Below are 19682 nucleotides of genomic sequence, written 5' to 3' on the forward strand. Positions count from 1 at the left end.
TAGTGGGATAGTCCTAGTATGATAAATGTAGTTTCATTCTGCACCATTCCATTTAGCATGAATTAGAATACTTCCTGCTGTTGAATCTGAAAACTACTTTATTGGAACTTCTCTTTAGTATTGCATAGTAGAAAACACAATTATAGAACTTACAGTGATAGAAAAACTGACTCATACTATGTTTTGGTTCCATACTTATGACTATGTGTTAAAAAGATACATTAAAGAGCATAACCTGATAAGGATCTAAAAAGCCACTTTTTCCTCTATAACCTAAACCTCCTGGAGAAATAAGATGAAAAAGTTGCTATAGTAGTTAAGTAGATTGTAAACTAAGGACCGTGGTCACACAATAGCAGATGTGAGCTCTAGTGTTAGAATACAGCATTTGTGGGGCTGGGAAGGTGGCTCAGTGGTAGAGCACTTGCCTTACATGCTCAAGGCCCTGGGTTCTATTCCTCAGCACCACATAAGCAAAAAGAAAAAAGCCGGAAGTGGCGCTGTGGCTCAAGTGGTAGAGCGTTAGACTTGAGCTGAAGAGGTGAGGGACAGCACCCAGGCCCAGAGTTCAGGCCCCACAACCAGAGCCCCCCCCCCAAAAAAAAGAATACAGCGTTTGTTTTATTTTTTATTTATATTTATTTATTGCTGGTAGTTGGGCTTGATTTCAAGACCAGAGCACTTTTCCCTTAGCATTTTTGTTCAAGGCTTGTGCTGTACCATGTGAGCCACTCCCATACCTCCAGGTTTTTCCTGGTTAATTGGAGATAAAAGAAAGTGTTTTCTGTTTGAGCTGGCTTTGAATCTCAATCCTGAGATGTCATCCTCCAGAGTAGCTTGAATTACAATCATGAGCCATTTTACCCAGCTACAGGCACATTCAGAGAGACGTACTTGGCCTCTAAATGTGCAGAATTAACTGGAGTTTTAGTCTCATGTAGAAACGTTCTATGTCATCTAAACATGAAACTGTGAAAATGACCTGTTTGTCTTTATGTGCATATGAATTAAACGTATGGAAACAAAGTTTATAGAAATGCTGCTAAGTCTAAATGCCTGAGAACATCTGGCTTTAGAAATCTAACAGGATCAGAAGGAGGCCTGCCTTCAAGGGAGCTCAATTATCTCTCAAGCCTCAGCAAACTTCTTTGGCGGAGACGCATGCAGGCTGGTGGGAGCAGAAAGCGGGCTGTGATCTCCACCTCAGCAGGATGAGTCTGTCAAGAATGAGTTCAGTGAATTTTAAATCATAATCATATCAGATGGTTGAGCTGCTGTAATTAAAACAGAAAGTTTCTGTCAAGGTTCGGGAAAGCTCAGAAGCGAGCAGCTTGTTTGAAGGCCGGTGATACATCAGTGAGCTCTGGAGAAGTTTCTGTTCCCCTCTGTCCTCAGCACTTCCATAGTGCTCTGCTCCACAGCCCTGTAACAGGAGAGGCCAGCCTACATTTCAGTATAAAGAGCTTTCTTCGGCCACTCATTCACTCATTTCATTTCTAGTCTCTTTGGCTTTAATCCACAAGGGTTTCTTTTGGGAAGGAGAGGGCGAGTTCTTAAAGTACAGAATAAGAGGAAAGTCAAAATAAAAATGGGAAGTCATTTTCTTTTTAGTTAAGCACAAATATTGTTGAGCATTCAAAGACAAAATGAACCTTTTATACTTTAGTACTAGTGAAACCCCTGTGGACATCAATATGGAGTTTCCTGAAATAATGCAAAACAAATCTAGCTCCAGGCCCCGGCATGCTATTCTTGGCTACAGATCTGTGATTATTGCAGCATCTTCACATTAACCACGTATTCAATAGCCAGTAAATGGGTAAAGAAAAGATGACATATTCATATTACAGAATATCACTTAGCTAGAAAGAAAATGATAAACGATGTTATTTTTGGAGAAATGGGGGGAATGGGAGATCCCACATTGGGGGAGATAGGCCACGCCGTGAAGTCACACACTCCATGTTCTTACTCATTTGTGATAACAAGACCTAAAACAAGAATGAGGAAGAGGAGGAGGAAGGTAGAGAATGAATAATTCTCATAGGACACTCGTGAAAGAGGACCGTCTATGGTGAATCAGCGGGTGGGGGAGAGGGAAAGGTGAGGATAAAGGGGCAAGGTGCTGGAGGGGGCAGAATTCACCACAGGGAAGTGGAACTGGCAATCATGGTTTGCTATGGAGGGAGGTGGGAATGAAGTCAAGGGAAGGGAGTGAAACAGTTGGGTTTGCTATATGTGTGTGGGAACATCACAGTAAGCCACCTCATGTTATTCCTGCATGCTAGCTACAAGGAAAAGCTGGAAGCTGGCTCTCAGCTAGTGACCTGGCTTGCTTTTGTACAGAGAATATTTCTGATCCAGGGAAACCTCTCTCTGTTCTAAGATGCTGGTCATTGAACATAGGATCTTTTTTTTCTTTCTTTTTTTTTTTTTTCTTTGCAGATCCTGGGTTTTGAATTTAGGGCACAGTCCTTGAACTTTTGTGCTCACTTCCAGATTTTTGGGTAGTTTAGTGGAGATAAGAGTCTCACAGGCTTTCCTGCCCAGGCTGGCTTTGAACTGTGACCCTCAGATCTCAGCCTACTGAGTAGCTAGTGTTATAGGAATGAGCTAGTGGTGCCCGGCCTAAACATATGATCTTTAAAAAATAATAATCCTGAAGTTAATATGCTTGATACCAACAGCTCCATTCTTGCCTTTTATTCTACATTATTCTGTAGTACTGTCTCAGCAGACTGCTCTTTGCAATTATCTTTCTAATTCAGGAAATTGGAGAAAATAGATGCCATCTAAAACAAAATATCAATTGTACTTGCTTGTTTATTTATGATGTTTCCCTTAAAAATCAAATGTATTTTCTCCTTAGATGAAGGTATCATTTTAATATTATTTCTAGTGAAAAACACTGAAATCTTTGTTCAGGTCCACATAGATTGCTTTCTAGGAGAATATCCGCAGGAAATCACTTTGGAGATTGGTGGTTGTGGCTGCCGTGTTTCCTTGTAATTCGTCCTGGGACTTGGGGAGTGGCTCAGAATTGATTTCAGGGTGTTACATCAACTTTATGTGGTTGCTGGCTTAGGGAGTAGCATGAAGTCTAACTGCATGAAACCAAAGTACAAAAGAATCCTACACCCAGGGTGACCTACATAGAAGCAGGGGTGAGTTCTTGCGTTAATAGAAATATTCATGGCCCCTAGCACAAGGTTAATTCCTTGCATTAAGGCAAAGAAAAATCCTGATAGAAGTCAACTCTCATGAAAAAGGATGAGATACTCCAATGACCAGATTCAGCTCTGTGAAACTCAGTCAGCTCATTGCTTCCCTGCTGTTTGACCCCCAACAATGCCCCACTATTTACGAGAAGGTGTGAGCGTAGCTGTCTGTGTCTGATATCAATGTCTGTCTGAACTGTTCATCTTGTCTTTCCAACTTATTGTGCATCCCACACTGCACTTGTGCAGTTCCTGGAGCCCATTTCTGATTTTCTCAGTTCTGTGTTACTCACCCCTTACCCCTTTTCCATTGGTGTTCCAATAGTCACCTGTATATTCGTGCATCTGTTTATGTATCCTCCATCCATTCACGCGCGCATCTTCATTGGTTTCCCACGCATCCACCTCTGACGGCTGGAAGTGCACCAGAATTAGAGTTAGACAAGGAAGGTCTGGACAGACAAGATACCGCCATCACGTTCCATGTGCTTGCCACCTGGCTGAGGTTGGTAGGAGGATGATGCCCAAGCTGTGCTATGACAGCATCCCTGGGAGGAGGTGGGCCTGGCGAGGGGAGAGTCTGGGAAGGGTTCCTGAAAGAGACAATGCGTATACAAAACTCCTGGACAAACAAGAGGAAACAGTTGTGTGAAAGAAAGACCAACCGACACAGGCAATCTACCCGCCCTAGTCCAAATAGCACAGGGAGTATGGGCAATGACAGCTCTCTTCCATTCACTTATTTATGTTCTTAATGTTAGATCCCAGGGCTATGTGCCTCTTTTATACCAGAGGCCATTTTCTACCTATAATGGGCTTCGTTTCCTGTTACTCTCACTACATTACAATTATTTTTCTTGATGGGAAATTAGGATTTATGTCTATCAACAAGTCTACAATATACCTTGCACTTACCTGGTGCTGGTGCCTAATTATTTTATAGATGGCTGAATAACATTTTTAAAATAGCTAGCCAGTAGTCTTGCAAGGCACAGGAGCAATATTTTCCATGTAAGGTGGGGAGTTAATGCTGGGCACCTGGAGCCTGGCAGAGGTAAGGGAGGGAGGGCAGGGGCCTGGAGCCTGGCAGGGGTGAGGGAGGGAGGGCAGGGGCCTGGAGCCCGGCAGGGGTGAGGGAGGTTGGGCAGGGCCTGGAGCACCTGGCTGCCATTGTGAACAGGAGCTGTGTGCAATATCTGAAAACACGACGGACAGTATAGGTGAACGTCCCTGGAGATGTGCTCACATTCAGAAGATTGTGTGCTATTTCTTGGGTACTTTTGGCAAACCAGTTTGTGTGGAGAAGACATAGCGCGCGAATTTGAGCAAACGATGAATAATGGTGCGACAACGGAGGAAACCAATCCCCAGACTTAGCAGCCTATACAGCCAGCATTGGAACTCACAGGACGCAGCTCCTCCGGGTCTCTGTGGTGGAGATGCAGAGTGGCTATGGGCTCTCTCCTCACCGTCCTCTGCCCTCCTCACTACAGTCTCCGGCACTGAGGGATGGCAGCTCATAAATGGCTGTGCCTGTAGCTCCTGGCGAGATTTGTCATGGGAGGCACCGCCAGGAGGCAGGAGGGGGCAGGCGGTGGGGTCTTTGCTTCATTCTTGCATCTGTGACCACAGTGGCATAGCCACAGGTCTCGCCACCTCCTTTCAGTCCTGCCTGTCTCTTTCAGGCTAGGATGTGGTGCTTGTGCAGCTGTTGCAGCCTTACCCTTGGCCACTCCTGTGGAGGAACCACACCTCTGCCTCTCCTCCCCCGGCTGGCTCCTGACTCTCTTCCAGGTCACGCGTGGCTCCCGTCGGTGAGTGATGAGCTCCTGCTGGGGGGTGGGGAGGAAGGTTGTGAGGTACTCAGCCCTCCAGATCCATGCTACGCCACACATGATTTGTGTTCACATTCTACAGGCCACAAGCTTACACAGCCTCGAGCAAAGACGAGAGAGCTGTGAAGCGTACTCCCTGCTAGAGAGGTGTATGGGTCAACATGTCTGTGCTACAGACTGGGAGCAGGACCACACCACTGGCCTCTCTACCAGACCAGGCAGCAAAGCCTAAAGCAGACATGGTATCCACAGCATGTATAAATAATGTGTGCAGCAGACGTGTGAGATATTGCAGAGGATTTCAGGGAATGCATGGTGATTGTGATGACCTTGAGAGATGAAAAACCCAAGAGGTCATCAGGGTCATCATGGTGCTGACCGGTGACTGTGATGTCCTCAGGTCATCACTGGAGGTTGGTTGACTGGTGACTGTGATGTCCTCAGGTCATCTTTGGAGGCTGTGATTGTTAGAATAAGTTAGACTTTGCCAGAGAACCACGCCATCATCCAGGTACAGAGAACAAAGAAAGGTTTATTGCTGGGAAAGGGGCCGGCAAGAGCCCTTCTCACAAGGGAGAAGTGAGAAGAATCGCCAGCTATTGTGTGAGGTGATCTACATATCCTAGGGAGGCTAGAAGGGGCTATAAAGGGCAAGGAGGTGGAGACCCTGGTGTGGACTTGAGAGCCAGGGGCTTCATCATGGTGGACTAGGATTTATGGCTGCTGTCCAAGTAATAGATAAGGGTCCTGCAACTGCCTAGATCTGAAGGTCACTCTAAGGGGCTCTTGTTGCCTTATATGGTGGTAGCTGCCCCAGAGGAGTGCCATCCCAAGGTAAAGGGGGCTGGAGGCTGATGCCTTTACTGTATGTGCCTAATGCTGCCTAGGAAGGGAGCATACCAAGCTGTGGAGAGGGGAAGGAGCAGGCTAAGCTATGGGAAGGGGGCTCATTGGCTAACAGTGATGTCGTCAGGGCCATCACTGAGTGCTGACTGTGATGTCATCAATAAAACATATAGTAGGATGTGCATAAGTTTATTTATAAGTTGCTTTGTTAAAATGCAATTCCTTTGTTCAACTACTTAAAGAGAATTTAAAAAACAAACACAACATATCACCTAAAAAAGAACGGAAGTGCTCCTAGTCCACATTTATATTTCGTTCCCCTCAAGTTGCGGGAATCCCCTGATGACTGGAATATGTATGCATATGCATATGATTTTAGAATATTAAAGCAAGGACCAGATAGATCATTTGTGGTGGCTTACCATGAACTCTAACGGTGGGCACTTGAAGTATCTGCCACAATTCTGCCCGTACTGTAATACTTCTGTTCCCATAAAAGCTGAACATATTTCTCTGCCTTGAAGCCAGGGGAAAGATAGCAGTGATCTTTTTCTTTCATAAATGAACTCAATTTGTTTTTAAACTATAGTCCTTTCAGACTGCTCATTTGAAGTGCAGTAAACAGATACATAGCTTCAACCAGAACACATTAATGTTTTATTTTAGGGCAGAGGAGTAGGGGCTCATGTGATGTTTCTCTGATATCGAAGCTGGATTCCTTAATATCGCCATGACTGCTATCATTGTACAGTATCAAGTACCCTGCGGAGCAGGAGGCTGGTGGTTTGGGTCAGTATAATCAAGACACAGCTGAGCTCTCAGAGCCTGTGAGATCTGCCGTGCAGATGTGTGCCAGCAGCACAGTCCTCTCTCCTGGGACCGCTGCAGGGGTGGAGTGGAGAAGAAGAGGGAAGTTCTGTTCTGCCTGTGTGTGTATTTACAGTGAGAGGTTATTTGCTGGCAGAGTGCAACATAAAATCCACAGATGGTCCAGGAAACACAGAGTCCCTTCTGCCTACCTATTAGTGGTAAGATTTAGACTTTCCTTGGTCAATTGGGAAAAAGTTCAAAGTTTTCTTGCGCATTTCTGGGTGTAGTATAGCAAGAATTCTCTTCCCAAGAAGGGGAAGGAAGGTAGAATAAACTTGGAAAAAGGAGGACGTGATTTTTGTCCTGAATTCACTTTCTAGCCAGGGAAAACACATGCACACAATCTTCAGACACATGCCAAAAGTCTGGTCAAAGGAAAGAAGGAATTTAAGAAGTATAAAATACACTGGCCACCTGGTGTCCCAGCTCTCCAATTTTCTGACCCTTTCCAGTCATTTTTTTCCTGTTTGTTTTGCATAGAGCACAAACGTAGAGTGAAGGGGGCCATAGTGTGATTATGCTTACCCTGTGCCGAATGTGTGTCCAGAGCAGACTGGCACCTTGACGAATGCTGGCTTTGAGGTACTACTACTGCATTGCCACACTGAGCTGCGATAAAGCAATGTGGAGGAACCCATCAAAGGGTGTCTATGTGGGGAATACAGTGCCACCAGGGAAGGATCTGAGAAACTGTGTAGAATGTCACAGAACTGACAGGCCAGGAGAAGGGAAGGAAGCGATGGGTCTACCAACTCTAGTCAGTCAGAGTGGCTTTCCTTAGCAGCTTATTTCAAGTCCTAAACTTCCCCACACCATTTGTTCTCCCCCCCAGCACCCTGTGGCATCGGAAGGATCATGCCCTCTGTTTATGTCTGCATTTCCTGTCTACCGCTGGTCTGCCCTCTGCCAAGTATAAGCCGCAGGTGGTGTGGGCTTGTCCACCGGGCTAGCTGTTGTGGCCCTAGCGTCAAGAATCACGTAGACAGGGCCAATACGTACTCTATGACTGGATGAAGTAGTTCATCCAGACAGAAAGCTGTTTAAGGGCACCTCTCCCTCTTTCCCACAAGTAACACCGACTTAGGGGCTTTGCATATACGTTTTCTTAAAGTAGGACCTAACAAATCTCCTAACTTTAGCAATCTCACAAGGAGCAGAATTAGGATTCAGTCTTCAGCCCCATCCAACTCCCTGACCTAGTTTGCATTCCCTTTGCCCATAGCACGATGGACATTTTAGGGACTGCAAAGTCCGTGACAGTAAATGAATGAATAAATAAGTCAATATACACACATGCACATTTGTTATATATTTACTTATATAGAGACATATATTCACACTGTATACTTACTACATATGCTTATTTTATACAGTACATGAATTAAACATCTTTAATTCTGAGAAATGGGTAACAAAAGTACTTTCTGCACCTCGAGAATGATCAGCTGCGCATAGTCTGGGACATCAACAGGCATAGATTCTATTTCTGGATGCTAATTAGCTGGATAGCCTTAGGCGTGCTCTGCAGCCTTGTTGTCTTTTACAGGAGGAGGAAGCTGGGATCTGGGGTGTCAGAGGCACACAGGCAATTCTACACGTGGGAACTGGCTCATGCCCAGCACATGAGGGGCACCGTCAGGGGTGAGACAGTGAGAAAAGAAATTCAAGCCCAACCCACTCTTCTGTAGGTAAAGTAGTTGAATTGGTACGCATGAAAACTCCATTCACCAGCTGATTATGGTGTTTTAAGAAGTACTCTGTAAAGCCATTAAGTAACTTGGCCTTTGGGGATTTTTAAATTTTTATTTTACAGCTGCTTCACTAGAAACTTCAATGATTACTTTAAGGTCTGAGGTTTGGGGAAAGTATTCGTACTTCACCCCGAAAAACCGAATATGCAATTGTTTTCTGTGACAAGCACCCTAGAAATCCAATTAGGAGATGTAGATTTAGATTTACCTGTTGAGTGGATGAAAGGCTTTCTTATTTATTTGTTCTGGAACTGTTTCTAAAAGCAGACATTACAATATCCTTGTTAAACTTTCTCTTCTTCCTGGCTCTGTAATTCAGTTATTATTTATTATTGGAGGAGTGTATTAGAAAGTATTACTCTTGTGGGTCAGTTAGTGGGGGAAATGGTTCTGTCACTGAACTGGATGACACCTGTGAGTTGAGCACCTAGGAACCCTTGACCGGCTCAGGATTCGAGGATTCTTCAGCCTGTTTGAGGAAGTGATCATCTTTCCCTGGAGTAAAATATCCCAAGACCCATTCTGGGATTGGCAGATGATTGTTTTAGAGTTGAATTTTGAGACATCTGTGGTTCTAAGGAGACCAGATCACTCAGAAGGGAGGCAACGGGGCCGTACCAGCCCAGGGCTTCTCTGAGCCAGGGATCTGGGTACGTGAAGCAACAGAGAGCCCTCCTGTGGGCCGTGTCGACCTGGCCCCACGACCCACGCTGGCTGTGCCACTTTTGGTCAGCTCTGTGTTCTGGACAGGTGAGGTGTCTGCAGGTGTTCAGGTGCCTACCTGACCCGAGCTAGGCCTTTCTAGAAGAGACGGGAGGCTTTCATTCCTTGAAGGACATTTCACTAATTGGTGTTGTAGAGCTTGTTGTGGGAGTAACAGGACGAGAAGCCCGTCTCCCTGGAGGAGAGGAACGATTTGTTCAAGCAGGTCTATTTCATAACACAAGGCCTCCCGGGACAGAGACTGACATGTTATGCAAGCTCCCTGTGCAGCCAAGGGCCCCGTTCTTCTAGGTCAGACCTGTGGCTGTTCCCCTCTGCCTGGTTCTCATGAAGATCCACGTGCGCTTGCCAACCGCCAAGAATCCCATGCGCCCATGGTGTATTTTTCAGATTGTGTTACGTGTTAGCCAGAGGTGGTGTGGGGTGGGGCACACAGGTACTGGGGCTTGAACTCAGGGCCTTGCACTCTTGCCTGACTTTTTTTTTTTTTTCCACTCCAGGCTAACACTCTACCACTTTGGCTCTTTGAAATGATTAAGTGGAGATAAGAATCTCATGGACTTTTCTACCTTGGTTGGCTCTGAACTTCTATCCTCACATCTCAGTCTCCTGAGGGCTAGAATGACAGGTGTGAGCCACCAGTGCCTGGCTCAGATTGCATTTTTACCGATGATGGCTGTAGTTAAATGGAGCCTCTAAGCGCTGTTAGAATTCCAATCTGCTCGTTAGGAGAACAGACAGCTGGTGACTTGAGAAGTCTTCGCTTTGATGGGACTGCAGATGTGCTCAAATCTGTGGTATATTGAGGAGTTGGCTCTTTGAAAAACAGGTGTGTGTATGTGTGTGTGTGTGTGTGTGTGTGTGTGGCATTCACTGGCTATGGCGGCTAAATGCTCCTCAGAGCAGCTCCAAGCGGGGTCAGCCTGCCCCTCTCGGGCCCCATTTCCTCCTCTGGATATGGAGACTGGGATAAGAAGGGTGGGAAAGGTTCTGATGCAATCTCCACTCTCAGCCTGGGGGGCCTGTCCTACCCCCAGCTGCCCCCCCCCTTAGGGCCCATCCATGCAGCCCAGCCTCTCTGCAGAGGTATGTGGTCCTCCTGGAGTGGCCTACCGGGTCAGAGGGGCACGGGCGACGGTGAAGTGAATAGAAGTGCAGGACAAGGGTTGAAGTCACTTATTATTTTCGGTCGTGGCTTCAGGAATACAAACATGTGGCCCACAGCACCATGGACAGGCTGCCTGCATGGAGGGCAGGTCTCGGGGTCCATGCGCTGGAGTCAGCTCCTGTCTGAGATGACTCTGAACACTAAACAGCTTCACTGTGAAGAGGGGAGAGAGAGTCTTGGCAGTGTCGTGGCTGCCCCGGTTGGCGCTGATTAATTTACAGCCATGAGGACCCTCAGAGACACCAGCCTGAGGGAACCCCGCCCTCTGTCTCTTTAGAATCTCCCTCTCCCCTGCTTCCTGGTTTGCCTTTTGGTGCCCATCAGATCTGGCTCTCCTCTATGATTTAACCTAACCGGGAAAATTCATGTACTTCTGGTTCTTGGCATACGGCTGACACCAGGAAACGTGATGCAGGTGGATTCCTGAGCTTCAGGGGAAACCAGCTGACTTTGCCATGGACGCCTGCAGTGGGCCTGGACCTCACTGTCCCTGTGCCAGGCAGAGGTCAGGCAGAGGTCAGGCCTGCAGGCACACCTAAGGGATCCGTGAACACTGACCACAGGACCACGAGCCACACTTTCTCTCCTGGCTGGCTTTTCATGTGAACAGACACACAGCAGACTCACATCATCCCTCCTTCTGTCTTTTGCTTTCTCTCTCTCTCACTCCTACTTTGGCCTCAGTCTTACTGAGGCAGAAATGTCTTATTAGAAGGTATTTCTCCTGCCATGCATTGGAAATATCCAGAAAGTCAATTACTGATCAGCTGTGATGGACTTATTCCTACATAGAAAATCCTGTGACCCAATTTACTGACATTTAAAATGGCCTATCTGTTCCTAAAGGAAAATGAAATAAATTTACCAATTTACTGCAAGGTTTATAACAGAGAAATGACCCTTTTCTTGCATTGATACCAGCATACTTATTTGGGGAAATTAACATTGAAAGTTCTGAAAATTCAAGTGGACCTGATGAGGCTCAGATATCATTCTGTGTGACTCATATAATCAAACCAACTTACCCCAAACTCAGGATGGCAGGTCCAGGGTTATCTGTTGCAAGAAATTTACAGAAGAAATAGCACCATAAAACCCCAAGAGTATCAAGTTGCAGGAGTTGTTTTCAAAATTTCCATGTTCCAGAATGAAACAGGTAGCGGCTGCTTGACCTGTCCGTCAGGAAACACTAGAGATGGATTCCCTTACACCCAGAGTCCTGTGGGGCTCAGTTACAGCTCTGGCAGGACGAGGTTAGGGGACCGGCGGGCAGGGGCAGGGGCGGGAGGCAGGGGGAGGCAGAAGAGAAAAATCAATTCACCTTACTTTGATGCCAGTGACTTGGAGTCTTCACTGAAGAACAGAGTGGAGTTTCCAGGATGCTGGCAGCCCGGACAGGTGCCGCTGGCTCTCAGATCTCAGAAGAGAATCCCAAGTTAAGGAAGCAGTCTGTATTTGCTGTTGGGGGGAAAGACAAATCTCCCAAGAAAGCCTCTGAAAATGTCAAGGACGGCAGCCCCAGCGCCTCGGGGCAGAGCCAGCTCAGGGCCCGGCAGCTGGCTCTGCTTCGGGAAGTGGAGATGAACTGGTACTTGAAGCTCTGTGACCTGTCCACCGAGCAGACGACGGCTTGTGTCACGGGCATGCCGCACAGGTGAGCTCCTCGCTCCTCAGTGGGCTCCAGGCTGGGCTCTGGGCTGGGCCGGGCCTCAGGAGAGGCCCCTGGCAGATGCTCTGGAAAGGGGAAGCTTTGTGCTTTTTTCTGCCCTGCTGGGAAGCGCAGGCCCACACTACTGGGCCTGCAGGATGCCCATTGCAAAGTGCAGGGCTCAGGCAAATGGGCTCCATGGCTTGTTTTCTAGAAAGCATCCCCCCCCATCCCTGCTGCCCTGCCTTGGGAAGAGGCTGGCAGGCAGAGAGTTAAGATTTTTCTCAGGTTAAAAGTCAGAGGAGGAGTTCAGAAATTGTTGGAAAATGTCTGGCAGACTTGGCAGTGGTCTGGTTTCCTGTGAGAAGCTGGGAGGGGAAGGCTGTGTTTTGCCTTGAACACATGGTTTAGAGGACACTTGCAGCGGGGCAGGGGCGGGGGGGGGGGGCTGGGCAGGGTCAGGGCCCTGTGAAGATGTGCACCCCAGACTCTCTCAGCCTCAGATAGTACAAAAGAAGGATCACCTCACAAACCCAGTAATAAAGGAAAGCACTCAGGGAGAACAAAGTGTCTGTTGGGACCAGAAACTCAAAGCTGCTTATTTCCTGTGATTTGTAAAATAAATAAATAAATAAGAGGTAAGGAGTTAAAGACAATTTTGCAAGGGGAATCACTGTGAACATAGTGCCAGAAAGACAGTTTTCTTGAAATAATAATACAACTTCTTTGAGAATTGAAAAATAGCCTTTAATGAACTGGTCAAAATATGGAAAAGGTCTTTTGTAGAGGTTGGGCACTAACCTGGAAATTCTGCAGCATAATTTATCTGTGAAAGCATCCGACATAGAATTAAGTCTGAACATTGCTAGACACACCCCAAAATGCTTGTACTTACTTGGAATAAAGTAGATGCTTCCCATTCTAAGCCACAATTCAAAAACCAATATGCACAAAGTAGAACAAAATAAGCCTTCTGGAAATGTTCTGGGAAATCGTTTACTGTCCTGCGATGGCTGGGGTACCAGGGCTGGGGACTGTGGACCAGGTGAGCTCATCTGAACAAGGCTCCAGTGAAACTGGCAGGGTTAGAAGTGATTTCAGCTCACAACTCATTTCTCAAATCATTACATAACCCTCACATCTATAAATGTTGAAGCTATTATTAAAGAGCCTCTGGGGAAAAAATGTCAAAGGAAAGCCTTAATAATGGTTTCTTTCCATAATATATTCTGCGACTCACTTTGGACTTCCATTTAGACTCTAACACAGGAACGCAAAATCCCTGCTCTATTACATGACCCCATTTATCACGTCAGAGGGGATCATCAGTGAGATAATGAAGTTCAGTGGGAAACAAATCTCTTCAGTGAGAAAAAGCAAATCTTTCCTCTTTTCTGCTTAAACAACAGCGACTTGTCCTGGAGTCAGAAAAGACTGGCTAAAGTGTGATTCCGAATGAACGCCTTCTAGGGTCCTCTGCAGGCCAGTGCTGTTCACGGGTGGGCAACAGCCCCTTGCTCCCCAAGTGTGTTATAGAGTGTGTTAAAGAGTGAAGTCTTTCATCATGCAAGGTGAAAAATGCTCGTCCTTCTTTATTTTTGCAGCATGGCCATTTTGAGAAGGAAAGATTGTGTGTTGCTGGAATTCAGTGCATTTAAAAATTACATGACTAATTTGCAGAACTGGGTGTTTGCATAGCTCAGAAAATTGAAGGCAATTCTCATTGCTAGTTCTTTTCTCTTCATATCCCAGCGCTCAGAATTCCTCCCTTGATGTGACTGGACAGTGATGGTGACCTATTATTTTATTGTCTCATAAGTTAATGTCAGCAGCAGAATGTGCTGTTCCTCAAGTTGCCTTTCTGTAGATGGGTTTGAGGACGCTTCCAGAAGGCTTCCTGGACTTCTAGCTATGTTTACTTCCAGCTGCATGACAGGAAACTGATAGCTCCACTGGTGATTTGTGTGTAGCACAGAAACCTGCTTCACTTATGAAATATGAACAAAACTATCTGTAAAACATTACCTAGGGTGAAACATGGAAGAATCCTTAAAGACATTGCATGTTTGTTATAGCCTCCTATGGGTCTTCAGTTACTGTCCATCGAGGGATGATGGGAAATGTAGTCCAAGTGCTCAGCTAGGAAGAGAGGAAAATGGGCTTTGGGAGCAGTTGGGCCTATGCCACTGAGAGGTGTTGGAGCAGAGTCTGGCTCTTTCCCCAAACACAGAGGACCAAGCCAGGCCCTTGTTCAAAGTCCAATCTAGAGACCTGGCCTGGCTCAATGTCTGTGTCTCTGGGGCAATAGGGCCACCCTCCCTGGAACTCCTGGGTGTGGAGGAGACCCCGGAGAGCTGCAGGCCACCCTGGCTGGGCGCAGGGAAACGCTGGGGCCAGACTGGGGCCGAGGTGTCCGAGGAGTGGGGTCCCGTGGACACCCAGCCGGGAGCGCTGGGTGGGAGCCAGGGCGGCTTGCCAGTCAGGCTGCAGTTGCGGAGCCAGAGTGTGCTTTGAACAGGATCTTCAACCACAGCATGCTCCAGTTCCTAGTGACAAACCCCTCCAGGACTCCCTGTGAGAGTGGCCAGACAGTCTGTGCACAGAAGGCCGACCCAGCCTGGCTTTGTGTCTAATCTCATTTAAAAACAACTGCCTGGCCCTCACTGCAGTCTGACATTTTCCTTCCTGGCTCCTTGGACAAGATGTGTGGAAATGTGGAGGGGCTGCTTAGGACAGTTAAGAGTTTCTCAGTTAGAACAAAGAACCAAAGCCAAAGTGCATTTCGTATCTGAATTTTCTAACTTAATCTTGTTGCATCAATGAATGTTAGGAGTGCCACAAGCTGTCCCAAAGCATGGTTGAATTATTTGATTGTCCCTAGAACTAAAGAGAAACTAATCCATACAAAAAATTCCTGAGGGGAGGCTGGGAAGGTGGCTCAGTGGTAGAGCGCTTGCCTAGCATGCCTGAGGCTCTGGGTTCGATTCCTCAGTACCACATAAGCAGAAAGAAAAAGCTGGAAGTGGCACTGTGGCTCAAGTGGTAGAGCGGTAGCCTTGAGCTGAAGAACTAAGGGACAGCGCCCAGGCCCAGAGTTCAGGTCCCACAACCGGAAAAAAAAAAAATTCCTGAGGGGAGCAGGTTTGGAAAGAGCAGCCTTCCCTGTCCCCAAGTTAGTGTAGGAATTAGGAGACTATCCACACATCTGCTGAACAAAACATTGAGTGTTCCAAACTGTTTGTAATATTTTATGTTCCAGATGGTCATTTATGCAAGGTAGTATTAAGTTTAACTGTGTTTTAAAAATATTCTCTGATGAATGAATATCCAGTGGAGTCAACATTCTATACCAGTTGAGAAACATGGGAGCAGGAAATGTGTCCTATTCTGGGTTCTTCTTTTACTACCATCCAAGCGATGATGAACTAATCTATGGTACTTGGACTATGAAATTAAACAGCATTCATTCGAGAGGTCTGGATATCATGTTCCACTTCTAAGATTTCAGAGATTGTCCAGAAGGACATCCAGTCTCAGGATTCTCACTAGGACCTTGGTCCTACCATTTGTCCCCTGTGTTTTCCTAGAATACGTTTTATTTCACTTTTATATACTTTTTCACTTACTTCTTAGTTTTCTCCTCGTTCATAATCTACTTTCAACTTTTATACAAATACAAGGCTCACGTCAAGGACCTGTTTCTCATTTATTTTGGTATTTCATCGTCACTCCAGTGGGGATGTCTTCCCCCACAGACTTGCTCTCAGACTTTTGCTTTTTTTTTTTTTTTCTGTTGTTGTTGTTATAAGACTCAGTTGTCCATATTTGTGTGAGCTTTTTGTTTTTTAAACCCACCAAACTGATTTCTTCCTATCTCTTGACAGCAGCATCTGAAAACATGGAAATGCTTAATGAACTTTTCACCCAAATGAATCACGGCACCATTATAAAAATTATTCAGCTATGAACACTTGGTCTTTTGGCGATGTCTCACTCCCCAGTGAAGGATCACACCAAGGCCTTGTGTACGGTCTTTGTGAACACAGATCATTGGCCCCCAGCCGAACACATTCCTCCCTTTCTGTCTAAATAGAGAGGCGTGGGAAAGGGCCCTGCACTCCTTCTCAGGTCAGTGTGTCCTTGCTTATGTTTGGCTTTCAGACCTTTGAAGAGTCGAGGGGAATGGCTGGCCTCCACCGGCTCTTCTTTTTTGGCCAGGTCTTGGCAGAGCTGTACCCAGCAGCTCCGCTGGGACCGAGTCTGTTTGAATCCACAAAATAAGGAGACAGGAAAGCAAGCTGATTCCTTTTAGGGACACTGGAAGCCAGGCGGTCCAGCCAAGCGGCGCCAGTGTTAGCGCCGAGGTCTGCCTGGGAAGCATGCACCTTTACAAGCCAGCCTGCGCGGACATCCCCAGCCCCACGCTGGGGATGGCCCGGTCTGGCGAGTCTGCCCTGAGGGGCAGACGCCAGCACGCAGTGGTCAGGGCTCCGGCCCAGGGCGCTCGCTGGCCGGGCAGGCCTGGCGCGGCCGTGGAGCCCGGGCATCTGGAGAGGTTTCTGCGTGCCCACGGCCTCTCCTTTCAGGAAACAACGAAGGCGCAGACAGGCATGGTGTACAGGTACCGTGAATCGCAGTCCCCACCTCTGTGCACCCAGATCAAGCACTGTTGCTGTTGTAAATCGTGTTGAGACAGGAGGAAGAAGCTGTCCTCAGGATGGGACAGTGGATGCACTGGGTCCCTTCCTTGGCTTGCCTTTTCTGAACTTTTTCTTCTTCCTCTTCTTCCTCCTCCTCCTCCTGTTCCTGCCTCTCCTCTTGCTCCTCCTCCTCCTCTTCTTCTTTGGTTGGTTGTGGGGCTTGAACTCTGGGCCTGGGCACTGTCCCTCAGCTCTTCAGCTCAAGGCGAGTGCTCTACCACTTAGATCAGAGCATCACTTCCAGTTTTCTGGTGCTTTATTGGAGATAAGAGTCTCACAGGCTTTTCTGCCTTGGCTGGCTTTGAACCGTGATCCTCAGATCTCAGCCTCCTGAGTAGCTAGGATTACAGGCGTGAGCCAGCGGTGCCTGGCTTGAACTTTCTCTTTCTCTTCGCCAGCTCACTCTGCAAGGCCTTGTGAGTGATGGGCTGGCTGTGGGGCCCTTTGCTCTGCGTGGATGTTGAGCAGCACATGGATGTTGAGCAGTAGCTGGCTGTGGGGCCCTTTGCTCTGTGTGGAAGGTGATGCATGCAGCTGGAGACAGAGGCAGTCGAGGCCGCACTCCTTGCCGTAACTTAGTCTGCAGACTGGAGCTTCCCTCGCGCTGTCCAGGCTTCTGGACTCTTGTTGTCTTCTGAGTCCGACCGTGTGAACTGCCAATGCCACGGTTCATGTTCTTCTGCAAATGCCTGCACTCCAAGCTACACCGCCAGCGTGGCCCAGCCTTCCAGTGCCACCGTTTGTCCTGTGACAGGGCCAGCAGAGGCGTGAGGAAGGGGATGAGGTAGGCTGGTGCAGAGGGAAGGGGGTGTGGCTCTTGTCAGTTGTGGAGAGGATCTGAGGACAGTTACCCTGCCAGGCCACACAGGGGAGCCCGAGAGCCACAGGGACTCAGGGGCCTGGGGAGCAGGAGTGGCCTCTGCACTCCAGCCTCCCTTCAGACCACAGAGGGCGCCTCCCCAGGCCTCTCTCTCTGCTCCCCCCCTCCCTTCCCTTCGCTCCCTCCGGTGTTGTCTTCAACCAGGGCTACCTGGGTTGAAGGTGGGCTCCCCGGCTGTGGTAGCCAGCCTCTGCCCGTGTTCGAGGCCCCTGTGGATCGCACAGTCCCAAGGTGTGGGTGCACAGGCCCAGCAGGCCTGTCACAGAGCCTCAGGCAGCAGATCCCCACGAGGCTGAGGCTCCAGGACACCATGTAGTAGTTTCCCTTACATAAGCCGTTCTTCCTTCGACTCTGGGACAGGACTTTGGGAGAAGAAGGCCAGGGTTCTGCCTCCCCTCCTGGACCTGGCTTGTGTTCGTGATTTCTTAGGGAATAGTTGGGAGAGGGTGACTTTCCTGCTCTCCCTGTGACTCTTGCTCCCAGGAAGAGGGGATGTGGAAGGGGCCGTGTCACGCCGAGAGCTCTTTCCTGTCTTCTTCCTTTTGAGGGGTGTTGTTTCTTGAGCAGTGGGAAGAGAACAGACTTTGTGGTTAAGAAGACAGAGTTGAAATTCCACCTCTGCTACTTTTAGAACCGTGACACTACCCCTCCCCACCCCCATAGCATGGAGACGTGTCACGCCAGGTGGACGCTCACTGTGGACTTGTCACACAGGGTGGATGCTCACTGTGGAGATGTGTTATGCGGGTGGATGCTCACTGTGGACTTGTCACGCAGGGTGGATGCTCACTGTGGATGTGTCACGCCTGGTGGACACTCATGATGGGTACCTGTCACGCTGTGTGGAGCCCACTGTGCAGATGTGTCACGCAGGGTGGATGCTCACTGCGGAGATGTGTCATGCGGGTGGATGCTCACTGTGGAGATGTGTCATGCGGGTGGATGCTCACTGTGGAGATGTGTCATGCGGGTGGATGCTCACTGTGGAGATGTGTCATGCGGGTGGACGCTCAGTGCAGGGACATGTCACACTGGGTGGACGCTCTCTGCTGCAGGCCTGTCCCATCACTCGGCGGCATCTGTCCACCAGGTGGAGTGTAGGGAAGAACATGGCCCGTACTGGAGGCACAGGAACTGAGCAGGTCCCATGCTTGGCTCTAGAATTGGCTCTAGAATCACAATGTAAGGCCAGGGAAACCCTCTCCATCCCCTAATTTGGTCAGATGCTGCCTCGACCTTCAGCCCCACCAGCTGCTGGGCCCCCTCCTCCAACAGAACTTTTCTGTGGTTCCATGGAGACTTGGTTTTGTGTCTGACTTGGTTGAAGTACAGTGAATGCACAAACCTCTGCAGCAAGAAGCAGGAAGCATGGAGAAGAGATTGCCTGACACGGTGTCACCTGGGCGTGGTGCTCCGGTCCTTCTGTGGGCTTAGAATCTGCAGCAAACACAGATGTTGTTGCATTCACTTGATTAACATCACTAAAACAGAGGGATTTTTAGTCACTTCTACAAGGCTGGATGGCCACTGTCTGGATGGCAGAGCACTGAGGTCTGAGCCTGACAGTGAATGCAGACCCAAGTCAAGGGTAAAACAGCACAAGAGGCAAGCACACAAGTATCTAGGCTGAGCCAGAAGGCAGCAGACACACAGCCAGAAGGCAATTCTGTAGGATGAGCCCTGGCACCAGGAATTCAAGTGGCATGTAAGCAGCCATCTAGTGGGCAGCCATTGGTGACTGGAGGGGTGGAAATGGCTAGGACCTGACACACCCACCTTGCACGCACACACTTGAATTTTGTGATGTTCTATGCATGCCACAGGAACTATAAAACCCAGTTTTAGTCCCCCTCTCCACCCCGCACAGGCAGTTGACTGGATTAGGTTAGTGCGTGCCATTTTTTTTTTTGATCCTGGGTCTACAACACAAACCTCTCTGGTGCCCAAGGTTACCTCTATTTATTTATTTATAATTATACTTGTAGTTTCTAGAAGAGCCCAAATGCCTAGATTTCAAGAAAATAAAAATAAATTTAAAAGATG

The 19682-nt window shown here is 48.0% G+C and overlaps 1 protein-coding gene across 1 annotated transcript in view; it reads left to right on the forward strand.

Annotated features, from left to right (window-relative positions):
- The first annotated feature begins 16438 nt into the window (after window positions 1-16438).
- The window catches only part of Kcnab1 (potassium voltage-gated channel subfamily A regulatory beta subunit 1), a 213128-nt gene continuing 209884 nt past the window's right edge, over window positions 16439-19682 (forward strand). Inside the window, exon 1 of the mRNA XM_042685522.1 lies at window positions 16439-16680. Within this exon, the coding sequence (XP_042541456.1) occupies window positions 16439-16680 (242 nt within the window). The remainder of the gene's footprint in view (window positions 16681-19682) is intronic.

Source organism: Dipodomys spectabilis, unplaced genomic scaffold (genome assembly GCF_019054845.1).
Source record: "Dipodomys spectabilis isolate Male_0828 unplaced genomic scaffold, ASM1905484v1 ptg000095l, whole genome shotgun sequence".
In the NCBI taxonomy this organism is placed as follows: Eukaryota; Metazoa; Chordata; class Mammalia; order Rodentia; family Heteromyidae; genus Dipodomys; species Dipodomys spectabilis.